At 48.7% G+C, this 22970-nt stretch overlaps 1 protein-coding gene across 1 annotated transcript in view; it reads right to left on the bottom strand.

The window, feature by feature from the left end:
- LOC139261518 (zinc finger protein 521-like) overlaps positions 1 to 22970 on the bottom strand; it is a 671704-nt gene that overhangs the window by 324582 nt on the left and 324152 nt on the right. The window contains exons 4-5 of the mRNA XM_070877069.1: positions 14859 to 14961; positions 13956 to 14027 (exon numbers count right to left, since the gene is read on the bottom strand). Coding sequence (XP_070733170.1) covers positions 13956 to 14027; positions 14859 to 14961 — 175 coding nt within the window. The remainder of the gene's footprint in view (positions 1 to 13955; positions 14028 to 14858; positions 14962 to 22970) is intronic.

Below are 22970 nucleotides of genomic sequence, written 5' to 3'. Positions count from 1 at the left end.
TACGTCTACAACAACAAAAACTTGCATTTATAAAGCAGAGTGTCTGTTGACACCACTGTGTCAGCCAATGAGTGCAGTGAAGGCTCACCAGACTGATTCCCGGGATGGCAGGACTGACATATGAGGAGAGACTGGATCGACTGGGCCTGTATTCACTGGAGTTTAGAAGGCTGAGAGGGGATCTCATAGAAACATATAAAATTCTGACGGGACTGGACAGGTTAGATGCAGGAAGAATGTTCCCGATGTTGGGGAAGTCCAGAACCAGGGGTCACAGTCTCAGGATAAGGGGTAAGTCATTTAGGACCGAGATGAGGAGAAACTTCTTCACTCAGAAAATTGTGAACCTGTGGAATTCTCTACCACAGAAAGTTGTTGAGGCCAGTTCGTTAGATATATTCAAGAGGGAGTTAGATGTGGCCCTTACGGCTAAAGGGATCAAGGGGTATGGAGAGAAAGCAGGAAAGGGGTACTGAGGTGAATGATCAGCCATGATCATATTGAATGGTGGTGCAGGCTCGAAGGACCGAAAGGCCTACTCCTGCACCTAGTTTCTATGTTTCTATGGAGGCGGAGCAGGAATGACGGTGGGACTCACAGCAAACGGTGTATTTAACAGCAAAGAGAGTCTGTTTGAACAACGCAATACATCAAACAGTCCAGAGAATCTGCTTGAACAGCTCACTAAATCATCATCAACATAGAAACATAGAAAATAGGTGCAGGAGTAGGCCATTCGGCCCTTTGAGCCTGCATCACCATTCAATAAGATCATGGCTGATCATTCCCTCAGTACCCCATTTCTGCTTTCTCTCCATACCCCTTGATCCCTTTCGTTGTAAGGGCCACATCTAACTCCCTTTTGAATATATCTAACGAACTGGCCTCAACAACTTTCTGTGGTAGAGAATTCCACAGGTTCACCACTCTCTGGGTGAAGAAGTTTCTCCTCATCTCGGTCCTAAATGGCTTACCCCTTATCCTTAGACTGTGACCCCTGGTTCTGGACTTCCCCAACATCGGGAACATTCTTCCTGCATCTAGCCTGTCCAGTCCCGTCAGAATTTTATCTGTTTCTATGAGATCTCCTCTCATTCTTCTAAATTCCAGTGAATACAAGCCCAGTCGATCCTAGTCGATAAACAGCTGAACAGTCCCTCGTATCGAGGATGACTTGCTTCCACGCCAAAAAGGGACGAGTTCACAGGTGTCTCAATGAAGGGCCTAATATTCCAGATCCCGAACTACACCTTGAAGGGTGGAAGATGCCTGTGCGTGGATTTTTTTAACGTGGGGTGGCCGTTACACACCAGCCACCACACGGGGCTTGACAGAGCGAGGTCTTGGTCCAGTGGCAAGGGTTAACCAGGACGACTGGAGACCAGCTCTGCTGCACGGACCTAGTGCGCACACATATCGCACAGTGTGGGCTGAGCCCGTGCTGCCCCTGGGTCCTCGCCTCTCCTGGGCCCCGATCACGACCCTCGACAATCTCTCGCCGCTCCTTCGCCCCGACCTCGCCGCTCCTGCTGTACCTGCCCACGCTCCAATCACCGACCTGGACCTTGATGATGTCACTCTTCGCTGCCGTCGCCCTCCTGCACCAGCTCGCGCTGTACCTTTATATATCAGCCTTTATATAGCGCCTTTAACTTAGCAAAACGTCCCAAGGTGCTTCACAGGAGCGATTATCAGAGAACATTTGACACCGAGCCGCAGGTGAGCAAAAGCTGGGTCAAAGAGGTAGGTTTTAAGGAGTGTCTTAAAAGAGGAGAGAGAGCCGGAGAGGTTCAGGGAGGGAGTTCCAGAGCTTGGGGCCCAGGCAGCTGAAGGCACGGCCACCGATGGTGGAGGTATGAAAATCAGAGATGTGCAAGAGGGCAGATCTCGGAGTGTTGTGGGGCTGGAGGAGGTTACAGAGATAGGGAGGGGGCCGAGGTCACGCAGGGATTTGAACACTAGGATGGGAATTTTAAAATCGAGGCTTTGCCGGACCGGGAGCCAATGTAGGTCAACGTGTGCGACAGATTCTGAGGTGAAGGAGGATTTTTTTTTTAAAACACAGGCAGATATTTTACCCACTGACACAACGTGGTAATCTGTATTAAAAATGAAATAAGAAAACTGGGATTATTTGCACAGTGAGTACAGTGCACTCCTGTTAAATATAAAATGGATCTTGTGTGCAGCTGTCTATCTGTTTCAGGGGAATATATTGTTACGAGAAAGAAGTGGACTGCCATAGCAAAGGAAAACTCATTTACTTTGACAGCAAGATTGCTTCAGAGCAATTCAAGTCTGAGGACACGTAAGGTTCTGAGGGGGATTGACAGGGTAGATGCAGGGAGGATGTTCCCCCCGGGCTGGGGAGTCTAGAACCAGGGGTCACAGTCTCAGGATAAGGGGTCGGCCATTGAGGACTGAGATGAGGAGGAATTTCTTCACTCAGAGGGGTGGTGAATCTTTGGAATTCTCTGCCCCAGAGGGCTGTGGAGGCTCAGTCGTTGAGTCTATTCAAGGCTGAGATTTTTGGATATTAAGGGGATCGAGGGATATGGGAACCGGGCGGGAAAGTGGAGTTGAGGTCAAAGATCAACTATGATGTCATTGACTGGTGGAGCAGGCTCGAGGGGCCAAATGGCCGACTCCTGCTCCTATTTCTTATGTTCTTATGAGTACACCTGTTAGCGATGGATGGAATTGCACTGCCGCGGAGGTAAGGGCCACACGTAACCAAAAGTTACCCTCTTATATGCTAAACGGCGACATTAACGAGGTGACTCTGGCATAAAATTAACCAGAACAAATTAAGTTGCGTGACTAAATTAAACATTTTTATTATAAAATTCTGAAAAGCACAAACATTCCCACGCTTTTGAATAATCGGACAGTTTGCTTTGTGCTGGAGGAAAGTGTCCAATTTCGGACATCACACGCTTTGAGAAGGGTGTCACAAAGTCTTGGAGAGGGTGCAGGGGAGATTGGCCAGAATGGTCCCTGGGGATAAGGGGCTTTAGTGACGTGGAGAGACTGGAGAAGCTGGGGTTGTTCTCCTTAAAGCAGAGAAGGTTAAGGGAGATTTGACAGAGGTGTTCAAAATCGTGAAGTGGCTTTGATCGAGTAAATAAAGAGAAACGGTTCACAGCGACAAGAGGGTCAGTAACCAGTTCAGAGGCAGTTCAGAGAAGGTTCACTCGGTTGATTCCGGGGATGAGGGGGTTGACTTATGAGGAAAGGTTGAGTAGGTTGGGCCTCGACTCATTGGAATTCAGAAGAATGAGAGTTGACCTTATCAAAATGTATAAGATTATGAAGGGGCTTGACAAGGTGGATGCAGAGAGGATGTTTCCACTGATGGGGGAGACGAGAACTAGGGGGCATGGTCTTAGAATAAGGGGTCGCCCATTTAAGACTGAGATGAGGAGGAATTTCTTCTCTCAGAGGGTTGTAAATCTGTGGAATTCACTGCCTCAGAGAGCTGTGGAAGCTGGGACATTGAATATATTTAAGACAGAAATAGACAGTTTCTTAACCGATAAGGGAATAAGGGGTTATGGGGAGCGGGCAGGGAAGTGGAGCTGAGTCCATGATCAGATCAGCCATGATCGTATTAAATGGCGGAGCAGGCTCAAGGGACCGTATGAACATAAGAACATAAGAACATAAGAGTTAGGAACAGGAGTAGGCCATCTAGCCCCTCGAGCCTGCTCCGCCATTCAATAAGATCATGGCTGATCTGGCCGTGGACTCAGGTCCACTTACCCGCCCGCTCCCCATAACCCTTAATTCCCTTATTGATTAAAAATCTATCTATCTGTGATTTGAATACATTCAATGAGCTAGCCTCAACTGCTTCCTTGGGCAGAGAATTCCACAGATTCAAAACCCTCTGGGAGAAGAAATTCCTTCTCAACTCGGTTTTAAATTGGCTCCCCCGTATTTTGAGGCTGTGCCCCCTAGTTCTAGTCTCCCCGACCAGTGGAAACAACCTCTCTGCCTCTATCTTGTCTATCCCTTTCATTATTTTAAATGTTTCTATAAGATCACCCCTCATCCTTCTGAACTCCAACGAGTAAAGACCCAGTCTACTCAATCTATCATCATAAGGTAACCCCCTCATCTCCGGAATCGTCTCTGTACCCCCTCCAAAGCCAGTATATCCTTCCTTAAGTAAGGTGACCAAAACTGCACGCAGTACTCCAGGTGCGGCCTCACCAATACCCTATACAGTTGCAGCAGGACCTCTCTGCTTTTGTACTCCATCCCTCTCGCAATGAAGGCCAACATTCCATTCGCCTTCCTGATTACCTGCTGCACCTGCAAACTAACTTTTTGGGATTCATGCACAAGGACCCCCAGGTCCCTCTGCACCGCAGCATGTTGTAATTTCTCCCCATTCAAATAATATTCCCTTTTACTGTTTTTTTTCCCAAGGTGGATGACCTCACACTTTCCGACATTGTATTCCATCTGCCAAACCTTCGCCCATTCGCTTAACCTATCCAAATCTCTTTGCAGCCACTCTGTGTCCTCTACACAACCCGCTTTCCCACTAATCTTTGTGTCATCTCCAAATTTTGTTACACATGGCCCACTCCTGCTCCTATTTCTTATGTTCTTAACCAGAGGACACAGATTTAAGGTCATTGGCAAAAGGACCAGAGGGAGGAGACGAGGAGAATGTTTTTACGCAGCGAGTTGTTGTGATTGGGAACGCGCTGCCTGAAAGGGCGGTGGGAGCAGATTCAATAGTAACTTTCAAATGGGGAATTGGATAAATATTTGAAGGGGAGAAATGTGCCGGGCTGTGGGGAAAGGGCGGGAGGAGTGGGACTAATCGGATCGCTCTTTCACAGAGCCGGCACAGGGACGATGGGCCGAATGGCTGCCTTCTGTACCGTAATTCTTTGACACTCCGACTGACACTTCAAGTGTTAAAAGGCTGAGGGAGGACCATTCATCGAATCCCACACAAGTTAATAATCTTTGCTACCTCAAAAAAAATAACATTTTTTTATATGAAGTACTGCAACTTACCACTAATTTTCCACCGTTAAAAAAAATCTCCCTGTAGACCCCACAAATTTCGCTATTTTCTTTTTAACACCAGCTGTCAAATATTATGTTCTTTCTTCAGTAGCTGCTTTTTTTTTTATAAATCTACAAATTTCTTTTGCGAAATCCCAAAAGGTTATCTCCAGAGCAAACATCAATATTGTGAAATTATAATCCCATGGGTCAACCTTTAATTAACATTCCTAATAGCAACATGCTGACTATGATTAAAGTATCGCCGCAATTCTAGAATACTTCAGGGGAGTCTCCCTGCCACATTTGTCTCACTTGGTTCCGTGAAGCAGCTCTGAGTCGATAGATTCTGCATCAGACCACACTTCCAGAAACAAGAAACCATTTAAGGCAACAAAGGATACGGAGCTAGTTGATTTAACTCAGAGCTGGAAACGTTTTTCATCAACCGACACAACTATTAGGGCCTCGTGGAAAACTGTTCCTGAGATCCAAGTTTGTCCAAGCTCGGGCAGGCCAGCAGAAGCAGAAGAATGGTATGTTGGCCTTCATAGAAACATCGAAAATAGGTGCAGGAGTAGGCCATTCGGCCCTTCGAGCCTGCACCACCATTCAGTACCCCATTCCTGCTTTCTCTCCATACCCCTTGATCCCTTTAGCTGTAAGGGCCACATCTAACTCCCTTTTGAATATATCCAAAGAACTGGCATCAACAACTCTCTGCGGCAGGGAATTCCACAGGTTCACAAATCTCTGAGTGAAGAAGTTTCTCCTCATCTCGGTCCTAAATGGCTTACCCCTTATCCTTAGACTGTGACCCCTGGTTCTGGACTTCCCCAACATCAGGAACATTCTTCCTGCATCTAACCTGTCTAAACCCGTCAGAATTTTATATGATTCTATGAGATCCCCGCCCTCATTCTTCTAAATTCCAATTGCAAGAGGATTTGAGTACAGGAGCAAGGATGTCTTACTGCAGTTATACAGGGCCTTGGTGAGACCACACCTGGAGTATTGTGTGCAGTTTAGGTCTCCTTACCGAAGAAAGGATATACTTGTCATAGAGGAAGTGCAATCAAGGTTCACCAGACTGATTCCTGGGATGGCAGGACTGCCGTATGAGGAGAGATTGGGTCGACTGGGCCTGTATTCAATAGAGTTTAGAAGAATGAGAGGCGATCTTATTGAAACATATAAAATTCTGACAGGGTTGGACAGACTGGATGCGGGGAGGATGTTTCCCCCGGGCCGGGAAGTCTAGAACAAGGGGTCACAGTCTCAGGATACGGGGTAGGAAATTTAGGACCGAGATGAGGAGAAATGTTTTCACTCAGAGGGTGGTGAACCTGTGGAATTCTCTACCACAGAAGGCTGTGGAGGCCAAGTCACTGAATATATTTAAAAGGGAGATAGATCGATTTCTAGACACAAAAGGCATCAAGGGATATTGGGAAAAAGCGGGAATATGGTGTTGAGATAGAGGATCAGCCATGGCCATATTGAATGGCGGTGCAGGCTCGAAGGGCCGAATGGCCTACTCCTGCTCCTATTTTCTATGTTTCTAAGCTAGATGCTGAGAGGCTGTTTCCCCTGGGGTTGGAGAATCTAGAACTAGGGGTGTGGGGGGGGGGGTGTCACAGTGTCAGGATAAGGGGTTGGCCATTTCGGACTGAAATGAGGAGGAATTTCTTCACTCAGAGGAGCTGTGGATGCTGAATGGTTGAGTATATCTGAGGGTGAGGATAACGCACCAACGTTAGCGTCCTCGACCAGGCCAACATCCCCAGCATCGAAGCTCTGACCACACTCGACCAGCTCCGCTGGGCAGGCCACATTGTCCGCATGCCCGACACAAGACTCCCAAACCAAGCGCTCTACTCAGAACTCCTGCACGGCAAGCGAGCCCCAGGTGGGCAGAGGAAACGTTTCAAGGACACCCTCAAAGCCTCCCTGATAAAGTGCAACATCCCCACCGACACCTGGGAGTCCCTGGCCAAAGACTGCCCTAAGTGGAGGAAGTGCATCCAGGAAGGCGCTGAGCACCTCGAGTCTAGTCGCCGAGAGCATGCAGAAAGCAAGCGCAGGCAGCGGAAGGAGCGTGCGGCAAACCAGACTCCCCACCCACCCTTTCCCTCAACCACTGTCTGTCCCACCTGTGACAGAGACTGTAATTCCCGTATTGGACTGTTCAGTCACCTGAGAACTCACTTTTAGAGTGGGAGCAAGTCTTCCTCGATTCCGAGGGACTGCCTGTGATGATATCCGAAGGTGAGATCGATAGATTTTTCGTGGCTAAAATTGCACTCCGCCCAAAATGGGGCGCACCTACCATTTCTAAAGTGTCCCGTCTGCCCCAATACGGAGCGGACAATCCGCCGGTTTTCGGCACTTTGCTTCTTGTTCCCGGTGGGAGCGGTGTTGGTGTCGGGGGAGGGGCAGAAGTGCGGGCGGGTCGGAGCGGCCATCGCTCCGAGTCATCAGACCATAAGAAACATAAGAAATAGGAGCAGGAGTCGGCCATTTGGCCCCTCGAGCCTGCTCCGCCATTCAATACGATCATGGCTGATCCGATCATGGACTGAGCTCCACTTCCCTGCCCGCTCCCCATAACCCTTTACTCCCTTATCGCTCAAAAATCTGCCTTAAATATATTCAATGTCCCAGCCTCCACAGCTCTCTGGGGCAGTGAATTCCACAAATTTACAACCCTCAGAGAGAAGAAATTTCTCCTCATCTCAGTTTTAAATGGGCGGCCCCTTATTCTGAGACTATGTCCCCTAGTTTTAGTTTTCCCTATGAGTGGAAATATCCTCTCTGCATCCACCTTGTCGAGCCCCCTCATTATCTTAGAAGTTTCAATAAGATCACCTCTCATTCTTCTGAATTCCAATGAGTAGAGGCCCAACCTACTCAACCTTTCCTCATAAGTCAACCCCCTCATCCCCGGAATCAACCGAGTGAACCTTCTCTGAGCTGCCTCCAATGCAAGTATATCCTTCCTTAAAAAAAATATGGGACGCTTCACAAATTTGGGTGAATTCTTACTGAATGGCGGAGCAGGCTCGAGGGGCCGCATGGCCTACTCCTGCTCCTAATTCTTATGTTCTTATCAACGTGTCACGCTGACGCGTCACAATGCCTCTCCCCTTCAGTTAAAGGGCAGCCGCTGCAAGCTCTGCAGCCACTTTACTGGCAAACGCTGGGCCACCAGGGAGGCCTTAATTTGACCAGGCCAAACCCGTGGCCGCTATTGTCGGGCCGACCTGGTCAAATTAAGGCGGTGAGTTAAGATTCAGATGAAAAGGAAAAAGGGGTTTTGTGTGTACCTCTGCATCGCTGGTTATAACAAAACCTGATTGCAAAATTTGTGGCTGAGCACGCCACTCAGTTAAACACAGAAAATAGGAGCAGGAGTCGGCCATTCGGCCCTTCGAGTCTGCACCACCATTCAATATTATCATGGCTGATCCTCTACCTCAACACCATATTCCCGCTTTTTCCCCATACCTCTTGATGCTTTTTGTGTCTAGAAATCTATCTCCCTCTTAAATATATTCAGTGACTTGGCCTCCACAGCCTTCTGTGGTAGAGAATTCCACAGGTTCACCACCCTCTGAGTGAAAACATTTCTCCTCATCTCGGTCCTAAATGTCCTACCCCATATCCTGAGACTGTGACCCCTTGTTCTAGACTTCCCAGCCCCGGGGGAAACATCCTCCCCGCATCCAGTCTATCCAACCCAGTCAGACTTTTATACGTTTCAATGAGATCCCCTCTCATTCTTCTAAACTCTAGTGAATACAGGTCTAGTCGACCCAATCGCTCCTCATACGACAGTCCTGTCATCCCAGGAATCAGTCTGGTGAACCTTCGCTGCCATCCCCTCTATGGCAAGTTGTACCAAACCGCTACGACATAGTCAGTACTGTGGGAGCACCTTCACCACACGGACTGCAGCGGTTCAAGAAGGCGGCTCACCACCACTTTCTCGAGGGGCAATAATGGATGGGCAAAATACTGCGGATGCTGGAATCGGAAATAAAAACAGAGAATGCCAGAAATACTCAGCGGGTCGGGCAGCATCTGTGGAGAGAGATTCAGAGTTAACGTTTCAGGTCGATGACAAAGGGTCACAGACCCGAAACACTAACTCTGTTTCTCTCTCCACAGATGCTGCCCGACCCGCTGAGTATTTCCAGATTCTCTGTTTTTTTGGGATATAAAAGCTGACCTTGCCAGCGACACCCATGTCCCATAAATGATCAAAAATAAATACTCTGGTCCCCATTTCACAAACTGACCAATCCTAGCTTGTACATCTACACCGGGCACAGGCAACTAAATCACTTGTATTGGAATAGTTCTGGCATGTAAAAGATGACTTAATAAAGATTAATCTTTTATTTTCGATCAACTATTCACCAGAATACCCAGGCTAAAAGCGTTACATTATGAGGACAGGTTACTTAGACTAGACCTGTATTCCCTCGAGTGTAGAAAATTAAAGGGTGATCTAATTGAGCTGTTTGAGATGGTTAACGGATTCAATCGGGTAGATGGAGACATAAGAACATAAGAAATAGGAGCAGGAGTCGCCCACTTGGCCCCTCGAGCCTGCTCCGCCATTTAATACGATCATGGCTGATCCGATCATGGACTCAGCTCCACTTCCCTGCCCGCTCCCCATAACCCCTTATCCTTTAAGAAACTGTCTATATCTGGCTTAAATATATTCAATGACCCAGCCTCCACAGCTCTCTGAGGCAGCGAATTCCACAGATTTACAACCCTCTGAGAGAAGAAATTCCTCCTTATCTCAGTTTTAAATGGGCGGCCCCTTATTCCAAGATCATGCCCCCTAGTTCTAGTCTCCTCCATCAGTGGAAACATCCTCTCTGCATCCACCTTGTCAAGCCCTCTCATAATCTTATACGTTTCCCACTATTTCCTCTGGTGGGGTAGACCAGAACAAGGGGGTGTCACCTTAAATTTAGAGCCAGGCCGTTCCGTGATGTCAGGAAGCACTTCTTCACACAAAGGGAGGTGGGAATCTGGAACTCTCTCCCCCAGAAAACTGTTGAGGCCAGGGGGTCAATTGAAAATCTCAAAATTTGAATTGATAGGTGTTCGCGCGGGTATTAATGGTAAGGGAACCAAAGGCAGCTGAGGTACAGATCGATCATGATCTAATTGAACGGTATAAGACCATAAGAAATAGGAGCAGAGGTCGGCCACACGACCCCTCGAACCTGCTCCACCATTTAATCCGATCATGGCTGATCATCGGCCTCAAGTCTGCACAACTGGCTCGAGGGCTGAATGGCCTCCTCCCTGTTTTCCGATCACCTTGAAGTGGGAGAGGTTTGGTGTTCCGAGCAAGAGAATAGGAACACACGAACGGTTTCCCGGAGACAGGCAAAGGTTGGTGTGTACGAGATTGAATGGTGCGCCATAATGAGCTGTGTAGACCGTGCTCAGAGAATCCATCCCAGTGTGATTCAAGAACAGAACCGGACATATCAAGGGACGTAGACACATCTGAACGTCCGGCGAAAATTACCAGCAAATTTCGGAAATTGTTTAGAACGTAAGAACATATGGCCCCTCGAGCCTGCTCCGCCATTCAATACGATCATGGCTGATCTGATCATAGATTCAGGTCCACTGCCCTACCCGCTCCCCATAACCCCTTATTCCCTTATTGGTTAAGAAACTGTCTATCTCTGTCTTAAATTTATTCAATGACCCAGCCTCCACAGCTCTCTGAGGCAGCGAATTCCACAGGTTTACAACCCTCTGAGAGAAGAAATTCCTCCTCATCTCAGTTTTAAATGAGCGGCCCCTTATTCTAAGATTATGCCCCCTAGTTCTAGTCTCCCCCATCAGTGGAAACATCCTCTCTGCATCCACCTTGTCGAGCCCCCCTCATAATCTTATACGTTTCAATAAGATCACCTCTCATTCTTCGGAATTCCAATGAGTTGAGGCCCAACCTCCTCAACCTTTCCTCATAAGTCAACCCCTCATCTCCGGAATCAGCCGAGTGAACCTTCTCTGAACTGCCTCCAAAGCAAGTATATCCTTTCGTAAATACGGAAACCAAAACTGCACGCAGTGCTCCAGGTGTGGCCTCACCAATACCCTGTATAACTGTAGCAAGACTTCCCTGCTTTTATACTCCATCCCCTTTGCAATAAAGGCCCAGATTCCATTCCTGATGTGACAGAGATCGGTGCGTTGCTTCGGATGGGAACTACAGCAAAAGGCAACCTCAAACCCGTTACAGATCCCTGAGTGGATTTAGACCAACTCTGCTCAGCTTGCCTGAAATTAGTTTTGTTAGTTTGCGTGCTGACAATACAAAGCTCGGTGGGAATGTAAGTTGTGAGGAGGATGCAAAGAGGCTCCAAGGGTATACAGACAGGCTCAGTGAGTGGGCAAGAACATGGCAAATGGAATATAATGTGGAGAAATGTGAAGTTATCCACTTTGGTAGGAAAAATAGAAAAGCAGAGTATTTTTGAAACGGTGAGAGATTGGGAAATGTTGGTGTTCAGAGGGACCTGGGTGTCCTTGTACACCAATCACAAAGTTAGCATGCAGGTACAGCAAACAGTTCAGAAAGCAAATGGTTTGTTGGTCTTTACTAGAAAAGCATTGGAGCATAAGACTAAGGAAGTCTTACTGCAATTATATCATCATCATCACAGGCAGTCCCTCGAAATTGAAGAAGACTTGCTTCCACTCTAAACGCGAGTTCTCAGGTGACTGAACAGTCCAATACGGGAATTACAGTCTCTGTCACAGGTGGGACAGATAGTGGTTGGAGGAAAGGGTGGGTGGGGAGTCTGGTTTGCCGCACACTCCTTCCGCTGCCTGCGCTTGGTTTCTGCACGCTCTCGGCGACGAGACTCGAGGTGCTCAGCGCCCTCCCGGATGCACTTCCTCCACTTAGGGCGGTCTTTGGCCAGGGACTCCCAGGTGTCGGTGGGGATGTTGCACTTTATCAGGGAGGCTTTGAGGGTGTCCTAGAAACGTTTCCTCTGCCCACCTTTGGCTTGTTTGCCGTGTAGGAGTTCCAAGTAGAGCGCTTGCTTTGGGAGTCTTGTGTCGGGCATGCGAACAATGTGGCCCGCTCAGCAGAGCTGGTCGAGTGTGGTCAGTGCTTCCATGGTGGTGATGTTGGCCAATTATTTAGGGCCCTGGTGAGACCGCACCTAAAGTATTTTGTACAATTTTGGTCTTCTTCTCTAAGGAACGATGTACTTCCCTTAGAGGGAGTGTAACAAAGGTTCACTAGACTGATTCCTGGGATGGGGGGATTGTCCTATGAGGAGAGATTTTTATAGACTAGGCCGATATTCTCTAGAGTTTAGAAGAATGAGAGGTGATCTCATTGAAACGTATAAAATTCTGAGAGGGCTTGACAGGGTGGATGCAGGGAGGATATTTCCCCCTGGCTGGGGAGTCTAGAACCAGGGGTCACAGTCTCAGGATAAGGGGTCGGCCATTTAGGACTGAGATGAGGAGAAATTTCTTCACTCAGAGGGTAGTGAATCTTTGGAATTCTCTGCCGCAGAGGGCTGTGGAGGCTGAATCAGTGAGTATACTCAAGGCTGAGATCGGTAAAAACAGAGAGACAGACTATTATCTGAATGGTGACAGATTAGGAAAAGGGAAGGTGCAACGAGACCTGGGTGTCATGGTACATCAGTCATTGAAGGTTGGCATGCAGGTACAGCAGGCGGTTAAGAAAGCAAATGGCATGTTGGCCTTCATAGCGAGGGGATTTGAATACAGGGGCAGGGAGGTGTTGCTACAGTTGTACAGGGCCTTGGTGAGGCCACACCTGGAGTATTGTGTACAGTTTTGGTCTCCTAACTTGAGGAAGGACATTCTTGCTATTGAGGGAGTGCAGCGAAGGTTCACCAGACTGATTCCCGGGATGGCGGGACTGACCTATCAAGAAAGATTGGATCAATTGGGCTTGTATTCACTGGAGTTCAGAAGAATGAGAGGGGACCTCATAGAAACGTTTAAAATTCTGACGGGTTTAGACAGGTTAGATGCAGAAAGAATGTTCCCAATGTTGGGGAAGTCCAGAACCAGGGGTCACAGTCTGAGGATAAGGGGTAAGCCATTTAGGACCGAGATGAGGAGAAACTTCTTCACCCAGAGAGTGGTGAACCTGTGGAATTCTCTACCACAGAAAGTAGTTGAGGCCAATTCACTAAATATATTCAAAAGGGAGTTAGATGAAGTCCTTACTACTCGGGGGATCAAGGGTTATGGCGAGAAAGCAGGAAGGGGGTACTGAAGTTTCATGTTCAGCCATGAACTCATTGAATGGCGGTGCAGGCTAGAAGGGCTGAATGGCCTGCTCCTGCACCTATTTTCTATGTTTCTATGTTTCTATGTTTCTATGATAGCTTGTTGGATACTAAGGGAATCAAAGAATATAGTTGAGGTTGAAGATATCAGATGGTTGTAAATCTGTGGAATTCGCTGCCTCAGAGAACTATGGAAGCCGGGACATTGAATGGATTTAAGACAGAGATAGACGGTTCCTTAACCGATAGGGAAATAAGGGGTTATGGGGAGCGGGCAGGGAAGTGGACCCGAGCCCATGATCGGATCAGCCATGATCGTATTGAATGGCGGAGCAGGCTCGAGGGGCCGTATGGCCTTCTCCTGCTCCTATTTCTTATGTTCTTATTATTAGCCAGTGATCTCATTGGAAGGTGGAGCAGGCTTGAAAGGCCGATTGGCTCCCATTTCTGAAGTTAGGAGACCAGCGATCAATAACTCCTTCCTCTATTAAACAAACTTAAAACAGAAAAGGATGCATAGAGGGAAAAGACAGGTCAACAGATAGATAGACAGGCAGATAGATAGATAGATAGATAGATAGATAGATAGAGATCTACCTTTATAGGCTCTCGTACTGCGAGTATCCCCATCCGTGGCACGCTGTAGAACCAATCCTGGCCTGTCCCCTCCTAAAGATGGCACAGACAGAATTGTTTTGAAGATTCTTGGGTGGCAACTGATCCCAAAACTCCCCTGTCAGCCAGTCGCTTTTACAAAGAACATTATTTTTGTTTTAAAAAAAAAGGATATTGTATAAGTGTATATAATCGTCATAGCTAAAAGCTGTTTTTGAAAGTAACAAAGAAATTAAGGTAATTGTTATATTTAAATATATATATATATATACATATATATATATATATATACATAAGAGGCTTGGTTCATGCGGCAAAGAATAATGGGACATAAAATCCAATCGGAAGCGATACAGAGATAATGCCTTTGCACGCGGGCTATTGGCGCTGTGCAAGAACCTGCAAATCCACTGGGAGGACAGACGCACCAACGTTAGCGTCCTCGACCAGGCCAACATCCCCAGCATCGAAGCACTGACCACACTCGACCAGCTCCGCTGGGCAGGCCACATTGTCCGTATGCCCGACACGAGACTCCCAAAGCAAGCGCTCTCCTCGGAACTCCTTCAGGGCAAACAAGCCAAAGGTGGGCAGAGGAAACGTTACAAGGACACCCTCAAAGCCTCCCTGATAAAATGCAACATCCCCACCGACACCTGGGAGTCCCTGGCCAAAGACCGCCCTAAGTGGAGGAAGTGCATCCGGGAGGGCGCTGAGCACCTCGAGTCTCGTCGCCGAGAGCGTGCAGAAAGCAAGCGCAGGCAGCGGAAGGAGCGTGCGGCAAACCAGACTCCCCACCCACCCTTTACCTCAACCACTGTCTGTCCCACCTGTGACAGAGACTGTAATTCCCGTATTGGACTGTTCAGTCACTTGAGAACTCACTTTTAGAGTGGGAGCAAGTCTTCCTCGATTCCGAGGGACTGCCGATGATGATGATGATGATATAATCGAGCTCGGCATGGGGATAAAAGGTAGACTCAATTGGCTGTCAAGACGGGTGTGACATCAAGCTTCAAAGCAAGCCTGCCAGTAAGTCTCCCAGTTAAAAGCGTGACCCCTGCCCCACTACCGCCCGCCCTCAGACATTTCAGGCCCCGACTTTAACCCCAGGCAGATTTCCCCCGCTCGGGCCCCAAGTTAAAATCACAGTCGGGCCGCAACATGGACATGTAAAGAAGGACACCATTGGCTCTGGGCGGGTGTCCTTGCTGCCCGATCAGGGGGAGTGGGACCTGGGGGTCCTGGTGCATGAAACACAAAAGGATAGTATGCAGGTACAGCAAGTGATCAGGAAGGCCAATGGAATCTTGGCCTTTATTGCAAAGGGGATGGAGTATAAAAGCAGGGAAGTCTTGCTACAGTTATACAGGGTATTGGTGAGGCCACACCTGGAATACTGCGTGCAGTTTTGGTTTCCATATTTACGAAAGGATATACTTGCCTTAGAGGCAGTTCAGAGAAGGTTCACTCAGTTGATTCCAAGGATGAGGGGGTTGACTTATGAGGAAAGGGTAAGGAGGTTGGGCCTCTACTCATTGGAATTCAGAAGTGTTGTATATGCTGACTACGGATGTACTCTATGTGTAGTCACTGTGAGATTGCACAAGATGGAGTTTTGGTTACCTGATGTACTTTCAATTAGGTTCACACCGTGTACATACATGCTGGCACCACTAGAGGGTGCAACTGGTGGAGACCGGGGATTCCCTGCCCTGGTGGCAGGGCCCAGTATCAAAAGGCTGCACACCATGCTTGTCGAGCACTCTGGAGTTTGGAATAAAGGACCAAGGTCACTACAGTTTAAGTACAACACATTGCCTTGTGGAGTCATTCATAGGTACACTATTGACATAACGAGGAGAATGAGAGATGATCTTATCGAAACATATAAGATTATGAGGGGGCTTGACAAGGTGGATGCAGAGAGGATGTTTCCCACTGATAGGGGAGACTAGAACTGGGGGGCATCATCTTAGAATAAGGGGCCGCCCATTTAAAACTGAGATGAGGAGGAATTTCTTCTCTCAGAGGGTTGTAAATCTGTGGAATTCGCTGCCCCAGAGAGCTGTGGAAGCTGGGTCATTGAATATATTTAAGACAGAAATAGACAGTTTCTTAACAGATAAGGGAAAATGGGGTTATGGGGAGCGGGCAGGGAAGTGGAGCTGAGTCCATGATCGGATCAGCCATGATCGTATTAAATGGCGGAGCAGGCTCGAGGGGCCGAATGGCCGACTCCTGCTCCTATTTCTTGTGTTCTTGTGAGCAGGTTAAAATCGCAGATGTTGGGATCGTGGCCCCTTTCAGACAGGTCATGGGCCCAGGGGGGGATTGTAACCAGCCAGCTTTCTACATGAGCGAGTGGGCTTGAGCTACACAGGTACAACCCAGCAACCTCGCGATCGAGACCGTGCCGATTCTGGTATGTTTTTCCGGATTTCGGACCAGAGCGTACGTATGCTACCGAGACAGACAGCGTACTGATGGTGGCGGTGGGTCAGGTCGTGTTGGGCTGGGTCGAGGGTCATTGGGCAAAGCTCGCACCGATCCCACGCCATTTACAACATTGTGGAGCAGCCGATAGCTAGTCCGGCCCGCCCAGTTTTGGACGATAATTCCGGAGTTTATTTTACTGATTCTCAAATGGGATTTTTTTCAAAAAATGTCCAGCTTTCAGACAATTCCAAGTTTGAGACAGCCAGATTTGAGAGGTTAAAAACATAGAAAAAAGGAGCAGTATTAGGCCATTCGGCCCTTCGAGCCTGCACCACCATTCAATATGACCATGGCTGATCCTCTATCTCAACACCATATTCCTGCTTTCTCCCCATACCCCTTGATGCCTTTTGTGTCTAGAAATCTATCTATCTCCTTCTTAAATATATTCAGTGACTTGGTCTCCACAGCCTTCTGTGGTAGAGAATTCCACAGGGTCACCACCCTCTGAGTGAAAAAATTTCTCCTCATCTCGGTCCTAAATTTCCTACCCCGTATCCTGAGACTGTGACTCCTTGTTCTAGACTTCCCAGCCCCGGGGAAACATCCTCCCCGCATCCAGTCTGTCCAACCCCGTCAGAATTTTATACGATTCAATAAGATCTCCTCTCATTCTTCTAAACTCCAGTGAATACAGGCCCAGTCCACCCAATCTCTCCTCATACGACAGTCCTGCTATCCCAGGAATCAGTCTGGTGAACCTTCGCTGCACTACCTCTGTGGCAAGTATATCCTTCCTGAGGTAAGGAGACCAAAACTGCACACAATACTCCAGGTGTGGTCTCACCAAGGCCCTATGGAGTAAGACATCCTTGCTCCTGTACTCAAATCCTCGTGCAATGAAGGCCCACGTACCATTTGCCTCCCTCACTGCTTGCTGCACCGGCATGTTTGTTTTCAATGACTGGTGTACAAGGACACCCAGGTCCCTCTGTACATCCACACTTCGCAAGCTATCACGTTGTACCTGTATTAAACGGTTCTTTCTCATTGGGAACGGCGCTGAAGGACGGTTCAATATTCTATCGCTCTATGTCCACTGAGACAGCACAGATTTACCCCGCTCATTTTCCAACATTGTGCCGTCCGATCAATTGTGTTTTTGTCGGAGGGGTAATTTTTTCCTGTTCTGATTTTGCACCCCGCCCCCCCCCCCCCCCCCCAATAATGGCTCGGCCCTTCTCCAGCATTTACCATTTGATGGATTTCTTATTAAATGTTACGTGTGTAAACGTAACGAAAATGCTGTTGGTCCTATCTGCAAGGCCACTTTCCCCAACTGGGCAGCTTTTCTGAATGTTAATAGTTCTACCGTGGTTACTCACCCATAACATGTGTTTAGTCACTGTCCGTGGTTCGAGAATTCTCTCTCTCCGCCCCAGGACAAGCAGAGGAATTAAAATCATAGAATCATACTGCACAAGAGGCCACTTGGCCCATCGTGCAAGAGGATTTGAGTACAGGAAGCAAGGATCTCTTACTACAGTTATACAGGGCCTTGGTGAGACCGCACCTGGAGTACTGCCCCTCCGACAGTGCAGCACTCCCTCAGTACTGCCCCTCCGACAGTGCGGCGCTCCCTCAGCACTGCCCCTCCGACAGTGCAGCACTCCCTCAGTACTGCCCCTCCAATAGTGCGGCACTCCCTCAGCACTGCCCCTCCGACAGTGCGGCGCTCCCTCAGCACTGCCGCTCCGACAGTGCGGCGCACTCCCTCAGGACTGCCCCTCCGACAGTGCGGCGCTCCCTCAGCACTGCCCCTCCGACAGTGCGGCATTCCCTCAGTACTGCCCCTCCGACAGTGCGGCGCTCCCTCAGTACTGCCCCTCCGACAGTGCGGCGCTCCCTCTGCACTGCCCCTCCGACAGTGCGGCGCTCCCTCAGTACTGCCCCTCCGACAGTGCGGCGCTCCCTCTGCACTGCCCCTCCGACAGTGCGGCGCTCCCTCAGCACTGCCCCTCTGACAATGCGGCGCTCCCTCAGCACTACCCCTCCGACAGTGCGGCGCTCCCTCAGCACTGCCCCTCCGACAGTGCGGTGCACTCCCCCAGCACTGCACTGGGAGCGTCAGCCTGGATTTTTGTGCTCAAGTCTCTGGAGTGAGAGTTGAACCCACAACCTTGTGACTCAGAGGCGAGTGTGCTGCCCACTGAGCCAGGGCTGTGAACATCAGGCAGCGCTTAATACCGGCATTGCACCCCATCCTGTGGGATTCTTGCCCGGCAAATCCAGTTAGAATTACCCGCGGCACATCCAGGCATAGTGAGTAGCAATCACATAGTTCATTAGTTACCACACACGACATGTGCTATTTAATTCAGCAGAGCACGTGGAAGTAATTGATGTCCATTTATAAACCTGCACATCACCCGTCTCTGATCTGAATGAGTTATGAATACCTTTTCCCCAGTGGTTACCCTCTTAAGTGGGTCTGCTTGCTCCCGATTGCTGAAGATATTTCAGATGCTGATCAGGATTATACACATTACAGAATCATACAGCACAGAAAGAGGCCATTCGGGCCATCGTTCCTGTACCGGCTCTTTGAAAGAGCGATCCAGTTAGTCCCACACCACCCCACCCGCACCCCCCCCACCCTGCTCTTTCCCCATAGCCCTGCAAATATTTTCCTCCTTCAAGTATTTATCCAATTTCCTTTCGAAAGTTAATATTGAATCTCAGATCAAGCAGCCTTTTATTTCCCCATGTCCAATATTTTTGCAACTGGTAAGCAAAAGTGTTCGATGAAGATTTTTTACAAAACCACAATTTATTTAACGCGACTGCGCTTTCTCTCCCAAATGTTGCTCACTGCAGAGTCCTGAAGATAAATCCGTAATTCCTGGAGACACCAGGACAATGCACGAGGGGTTGGTGTCATGTACGCACCCGTGAGTATGCTCACAAGTTGGTAGAGCTGTTGAGTTGGGAGTGGCTTAGCCAGTCACGTGATGATCACCAGCCTCAATAAAACCCCAGGCAGTTGGGTTCGGGGGATCCACGATGAGGTGTGCAGTTGTGAGCCTGGTGGATGAACCGGTAATGTGTCGTGTGATTGTTAAACCTTCAGCTAATTAACCAACTAGTTCTGAATAGCAATGTGTTGCTATCAATTAGTACGATGGTAAGAACATAAGAAATAGGAGCAGGAGTAGGCCATACGGCCCCTCGAGCCTGCTCCGCCATTTAATAAGATCATGGCTGATCCGATCATGGACTCAGGTCCACTTCCCCGCCCGCTCCCCATAATCCCTTATCGGTTAAGAAGCTGTCCATCTCTGTCTTAAATTTATTCAATGACCCAGTTTCCACAGCTCTCTGAGGCAGCAAATTCCACAGAGTTATAACTCTCTGAGAGAAGAAATTCCTCCTCATCTCAGTTTTAAATGGGTGGCCCCTTATTCTAAGATTATGCCCCCTAGTTCTCGTCTCCCCCATCAGTGGAAACATCTTCTCTGCATCCACCTTGTCAAGCCCCCTCATAATCTTATATCTTTCGATAAGATCACCTCTCATTCTATTGAATTCCAAAGAGTAGAGGCCCAACCTACTCAACCTTTCCTCATAAGTTAACCCTCTCATCTCCGGTTGGGGTGGAGTGTAGAATGTTTCGGTGTAAGGGGTGTCGCAGTTGTGTGAGGCGGACTGGTTGGGCCAGGCACTCTTTACCTTTCCGTCATTGTTCATTGTTCATAGGTTTATATGTAACATAGAAAATAGGTGCAGGAGATGGCTATTCGGCCCTTCGAGCCTGCACCACCATTCAATAAGATCATGGCTGATCATTCCCTCAGTACCCCTTTCCTGCTTTCTCTCCATACCCCTTGATCCCTTTAGCTGTAAGGGCCACATCTAACTCTCTTCTGAATATATCTAACGAGCTGGCCTCAACAACTTTCTGTGGTAGAGAGTTCCACAGGTTCACAATTCTCTGAGTGAAGAAGTTTCTCCTCATCTCGGTCCTAAATGGCTTACCCCTTATCCTTAGACTGTGACCCCTGGTTCTGAACTTCCCCAACATCGGGAACATTCTTCCTGCATCTAACCTGTCTAAACCCGTCAGAATTTTATATGTTTCTATGAGATCCCCTCTCATTCTTCTAAATTCCAGTGAATAAAGACCCAGTTGATCCAGTCTCTCCTCATATGTCAGTCCCGCCATCCCGGGAATCAGTCTGGTGAACCTTCGCTGCACTCCCTCAATAGCAAGAACGTCCTTCCTCAGATTAGGAGGCCAAAACTGAACACAATACTCCAGGTGAGGCCTCACCAAGGTCCTATACAACTGCAGTAAGACCTTCCTGTTCCTATACTCAAACCCTCTAGCCTTCAGGGCTGCTGACCGAGGGCCGTGCGGCTCTTTGTCGGCCGGCGCGGACACGATGGGCCGAAATGGCCTCCATCTGCGCTGTAAATTTATATCTTTCTATGAATTTTTAAGCAAAGAACCCATGAAGCAAATACATTACGGTTGGGTAACCAAGGTTCCCTCTCATTTTTTTTTCTCTCCCGTTAAATCTGCTGCAATTTTGTTTCTCTTTCGAAGATAACGGATAATAATAACTATTATAAACCACAATACTTTTCGCTGCGCGTAGACAGAGAGGATACACAAAAAGATTGCTCAGGTGTATTAACGTCGAATTTTAATGTGAGTTGTCAAGCCCCGCCCCCACGCCCGCCTGTGTGCAGTGGTTTCAGCCAATGGCCACACACAGCAGCCGGGCCCCTGCCCCGCCCTCCGTAACACAAGCTGATGGTCATTTAAAGCCACAATTCACCGCAAGGCACCAGCATATTGCAAGGACTATTATATTGCAAAGTGCTATTCCATTGCAAAATACTATTTTATTGCAAAGTGCTTTTCCATTGCAAAATACTATTTTATTGCAAAGTGCTTTTCCATTCGCCCAGGCTAACATCCCCGGTATTGAAGCACTGACCACACTCGATCTGCTTCGCTGGGCAGGCCACATAGTTCGCATGCCAGACACGAGGCTCCCTAAGCAAATGCTTTATGCGGAGCTCCTGCACGGTCAACGAGCCAAAGGTGGGCAGCGGGAACGTTGCAAGGGACACCCTCAAACCCTCCCTGGTAAAGTGCGACATCACCACTGACACCTGGGAGACCCTGGCCGCAGACTGCCTGAGGTGGAGAAAGTCCATCCGGGATGGCGCTGAGCACCTCGAGTCTCAACGCAAAGAGCGTGAAGAGGCCAAGCGCAGGCAGCGGAAGGAGCGTGCGGCAAACCGGCCCCACCCACCCCTTCCCTCGACGACCGTCTGTCCCACCTGGCTCTCGTATCGGACTGTTCAGCCATCAAAGAACTCACTTAGGGAGTGGATGCAAGTCTTCCTCGATTCCGAGGGACTGCCTATGATGATGGATGATGATGGCTAATTTATTGCAAATTGCTATTGCAAAGGACTATTATATTGCAAAGTTATTACGAAGCAGAGAACGAGCAGACCCTCCAGAACTTATGCTGTAGAAGCCCGGGATATCCTGGCATATGGGCCATTGTAGAAATTCACCCCCATTATGTCTTCCTGCATTCTTGGACAACATTAACCCCCCCCCTCTCCGCCCCATTGTAAATTCCCACCCCCGCATTTACAATGGGCAATTCCTATGTAAACACTGTCACGGCGTCATTGCACCCCGTCGCCACTGGTGGCGCTGTATCGCCGCTGTTTTGCCTGTGCTTCTGACAAACTCCAATCCGTGTCACTTCCAGCAGCTGCAGCTAGTGTGAGGCCGTGTGCGGGACCTCGCGATTGGCGTGTAGTCGGGAGAACATTGTTGGTCACTCCGCCAGTGAGCGAGAGAGAGTGTGTCTGTACGTCGCGCATGTGTGCGTGGGATGGGGTGGGGGGGTCGGCGGGGGGGCCCAGAGAAGAAGTTAAAAACTGTAGTATACTGTTCGATCATCTATGTTTTAAGTCTTCAGAAGGATACACACCTAACCAAACAAGTGAGCAGGGAGTGGGATCAGACTTCTGCAACTTGCTATTCACGTCGGCGATATATACGCCACGCACTGATTCGCGTAACGCTGTTTTGGTCCGTTGTTAATTGTGATTTCTGATCCAAGGCACATCATTTCCACCAACGCAGCGGGGAACAGAGAGCCACAACAGCCCAGTGGGAGGGTGTCGTGGTGTAGGACAGAGGGACCATACAGTCCCAAATGGCATTGTCCAGGGCAACACACACACACACACTCACACTCACACACACACATACTCACACTCACACACACACACTCACACTCACACACACACACATACTCACACTCACACACACACACTCACACTCACACACACACATACTCACCTCACACATACTCACACTCACACACACACACTCACACACACACACACACACACACACACACACACACACACACACATTCACACACACACTCACACACACACTCACACACACAATACTCACACTCACACACACATTCACACACACACACACACACACACTCA

This window comes from Pristiophorus japonicus, chromosome 1, assembly GCF_044704955.1.
Source record: "Pristiophorus japonicus isolate sPriJap1 chromosome 1, sPriJap1.hap1, whole genome shotgun sequence".
In the NCBI taxonomy this organism is placed as follows: Eukaryota; Metazoa; Chordata; class Chondrichthyes; family Pristiophoridae; genus Pristiophorus; species Pristiophorus japonicus.
Note: the sequence above shows the minus strand (reverse complement) of the source record. Positions and strands in the feature narration are given on the sequence as shown.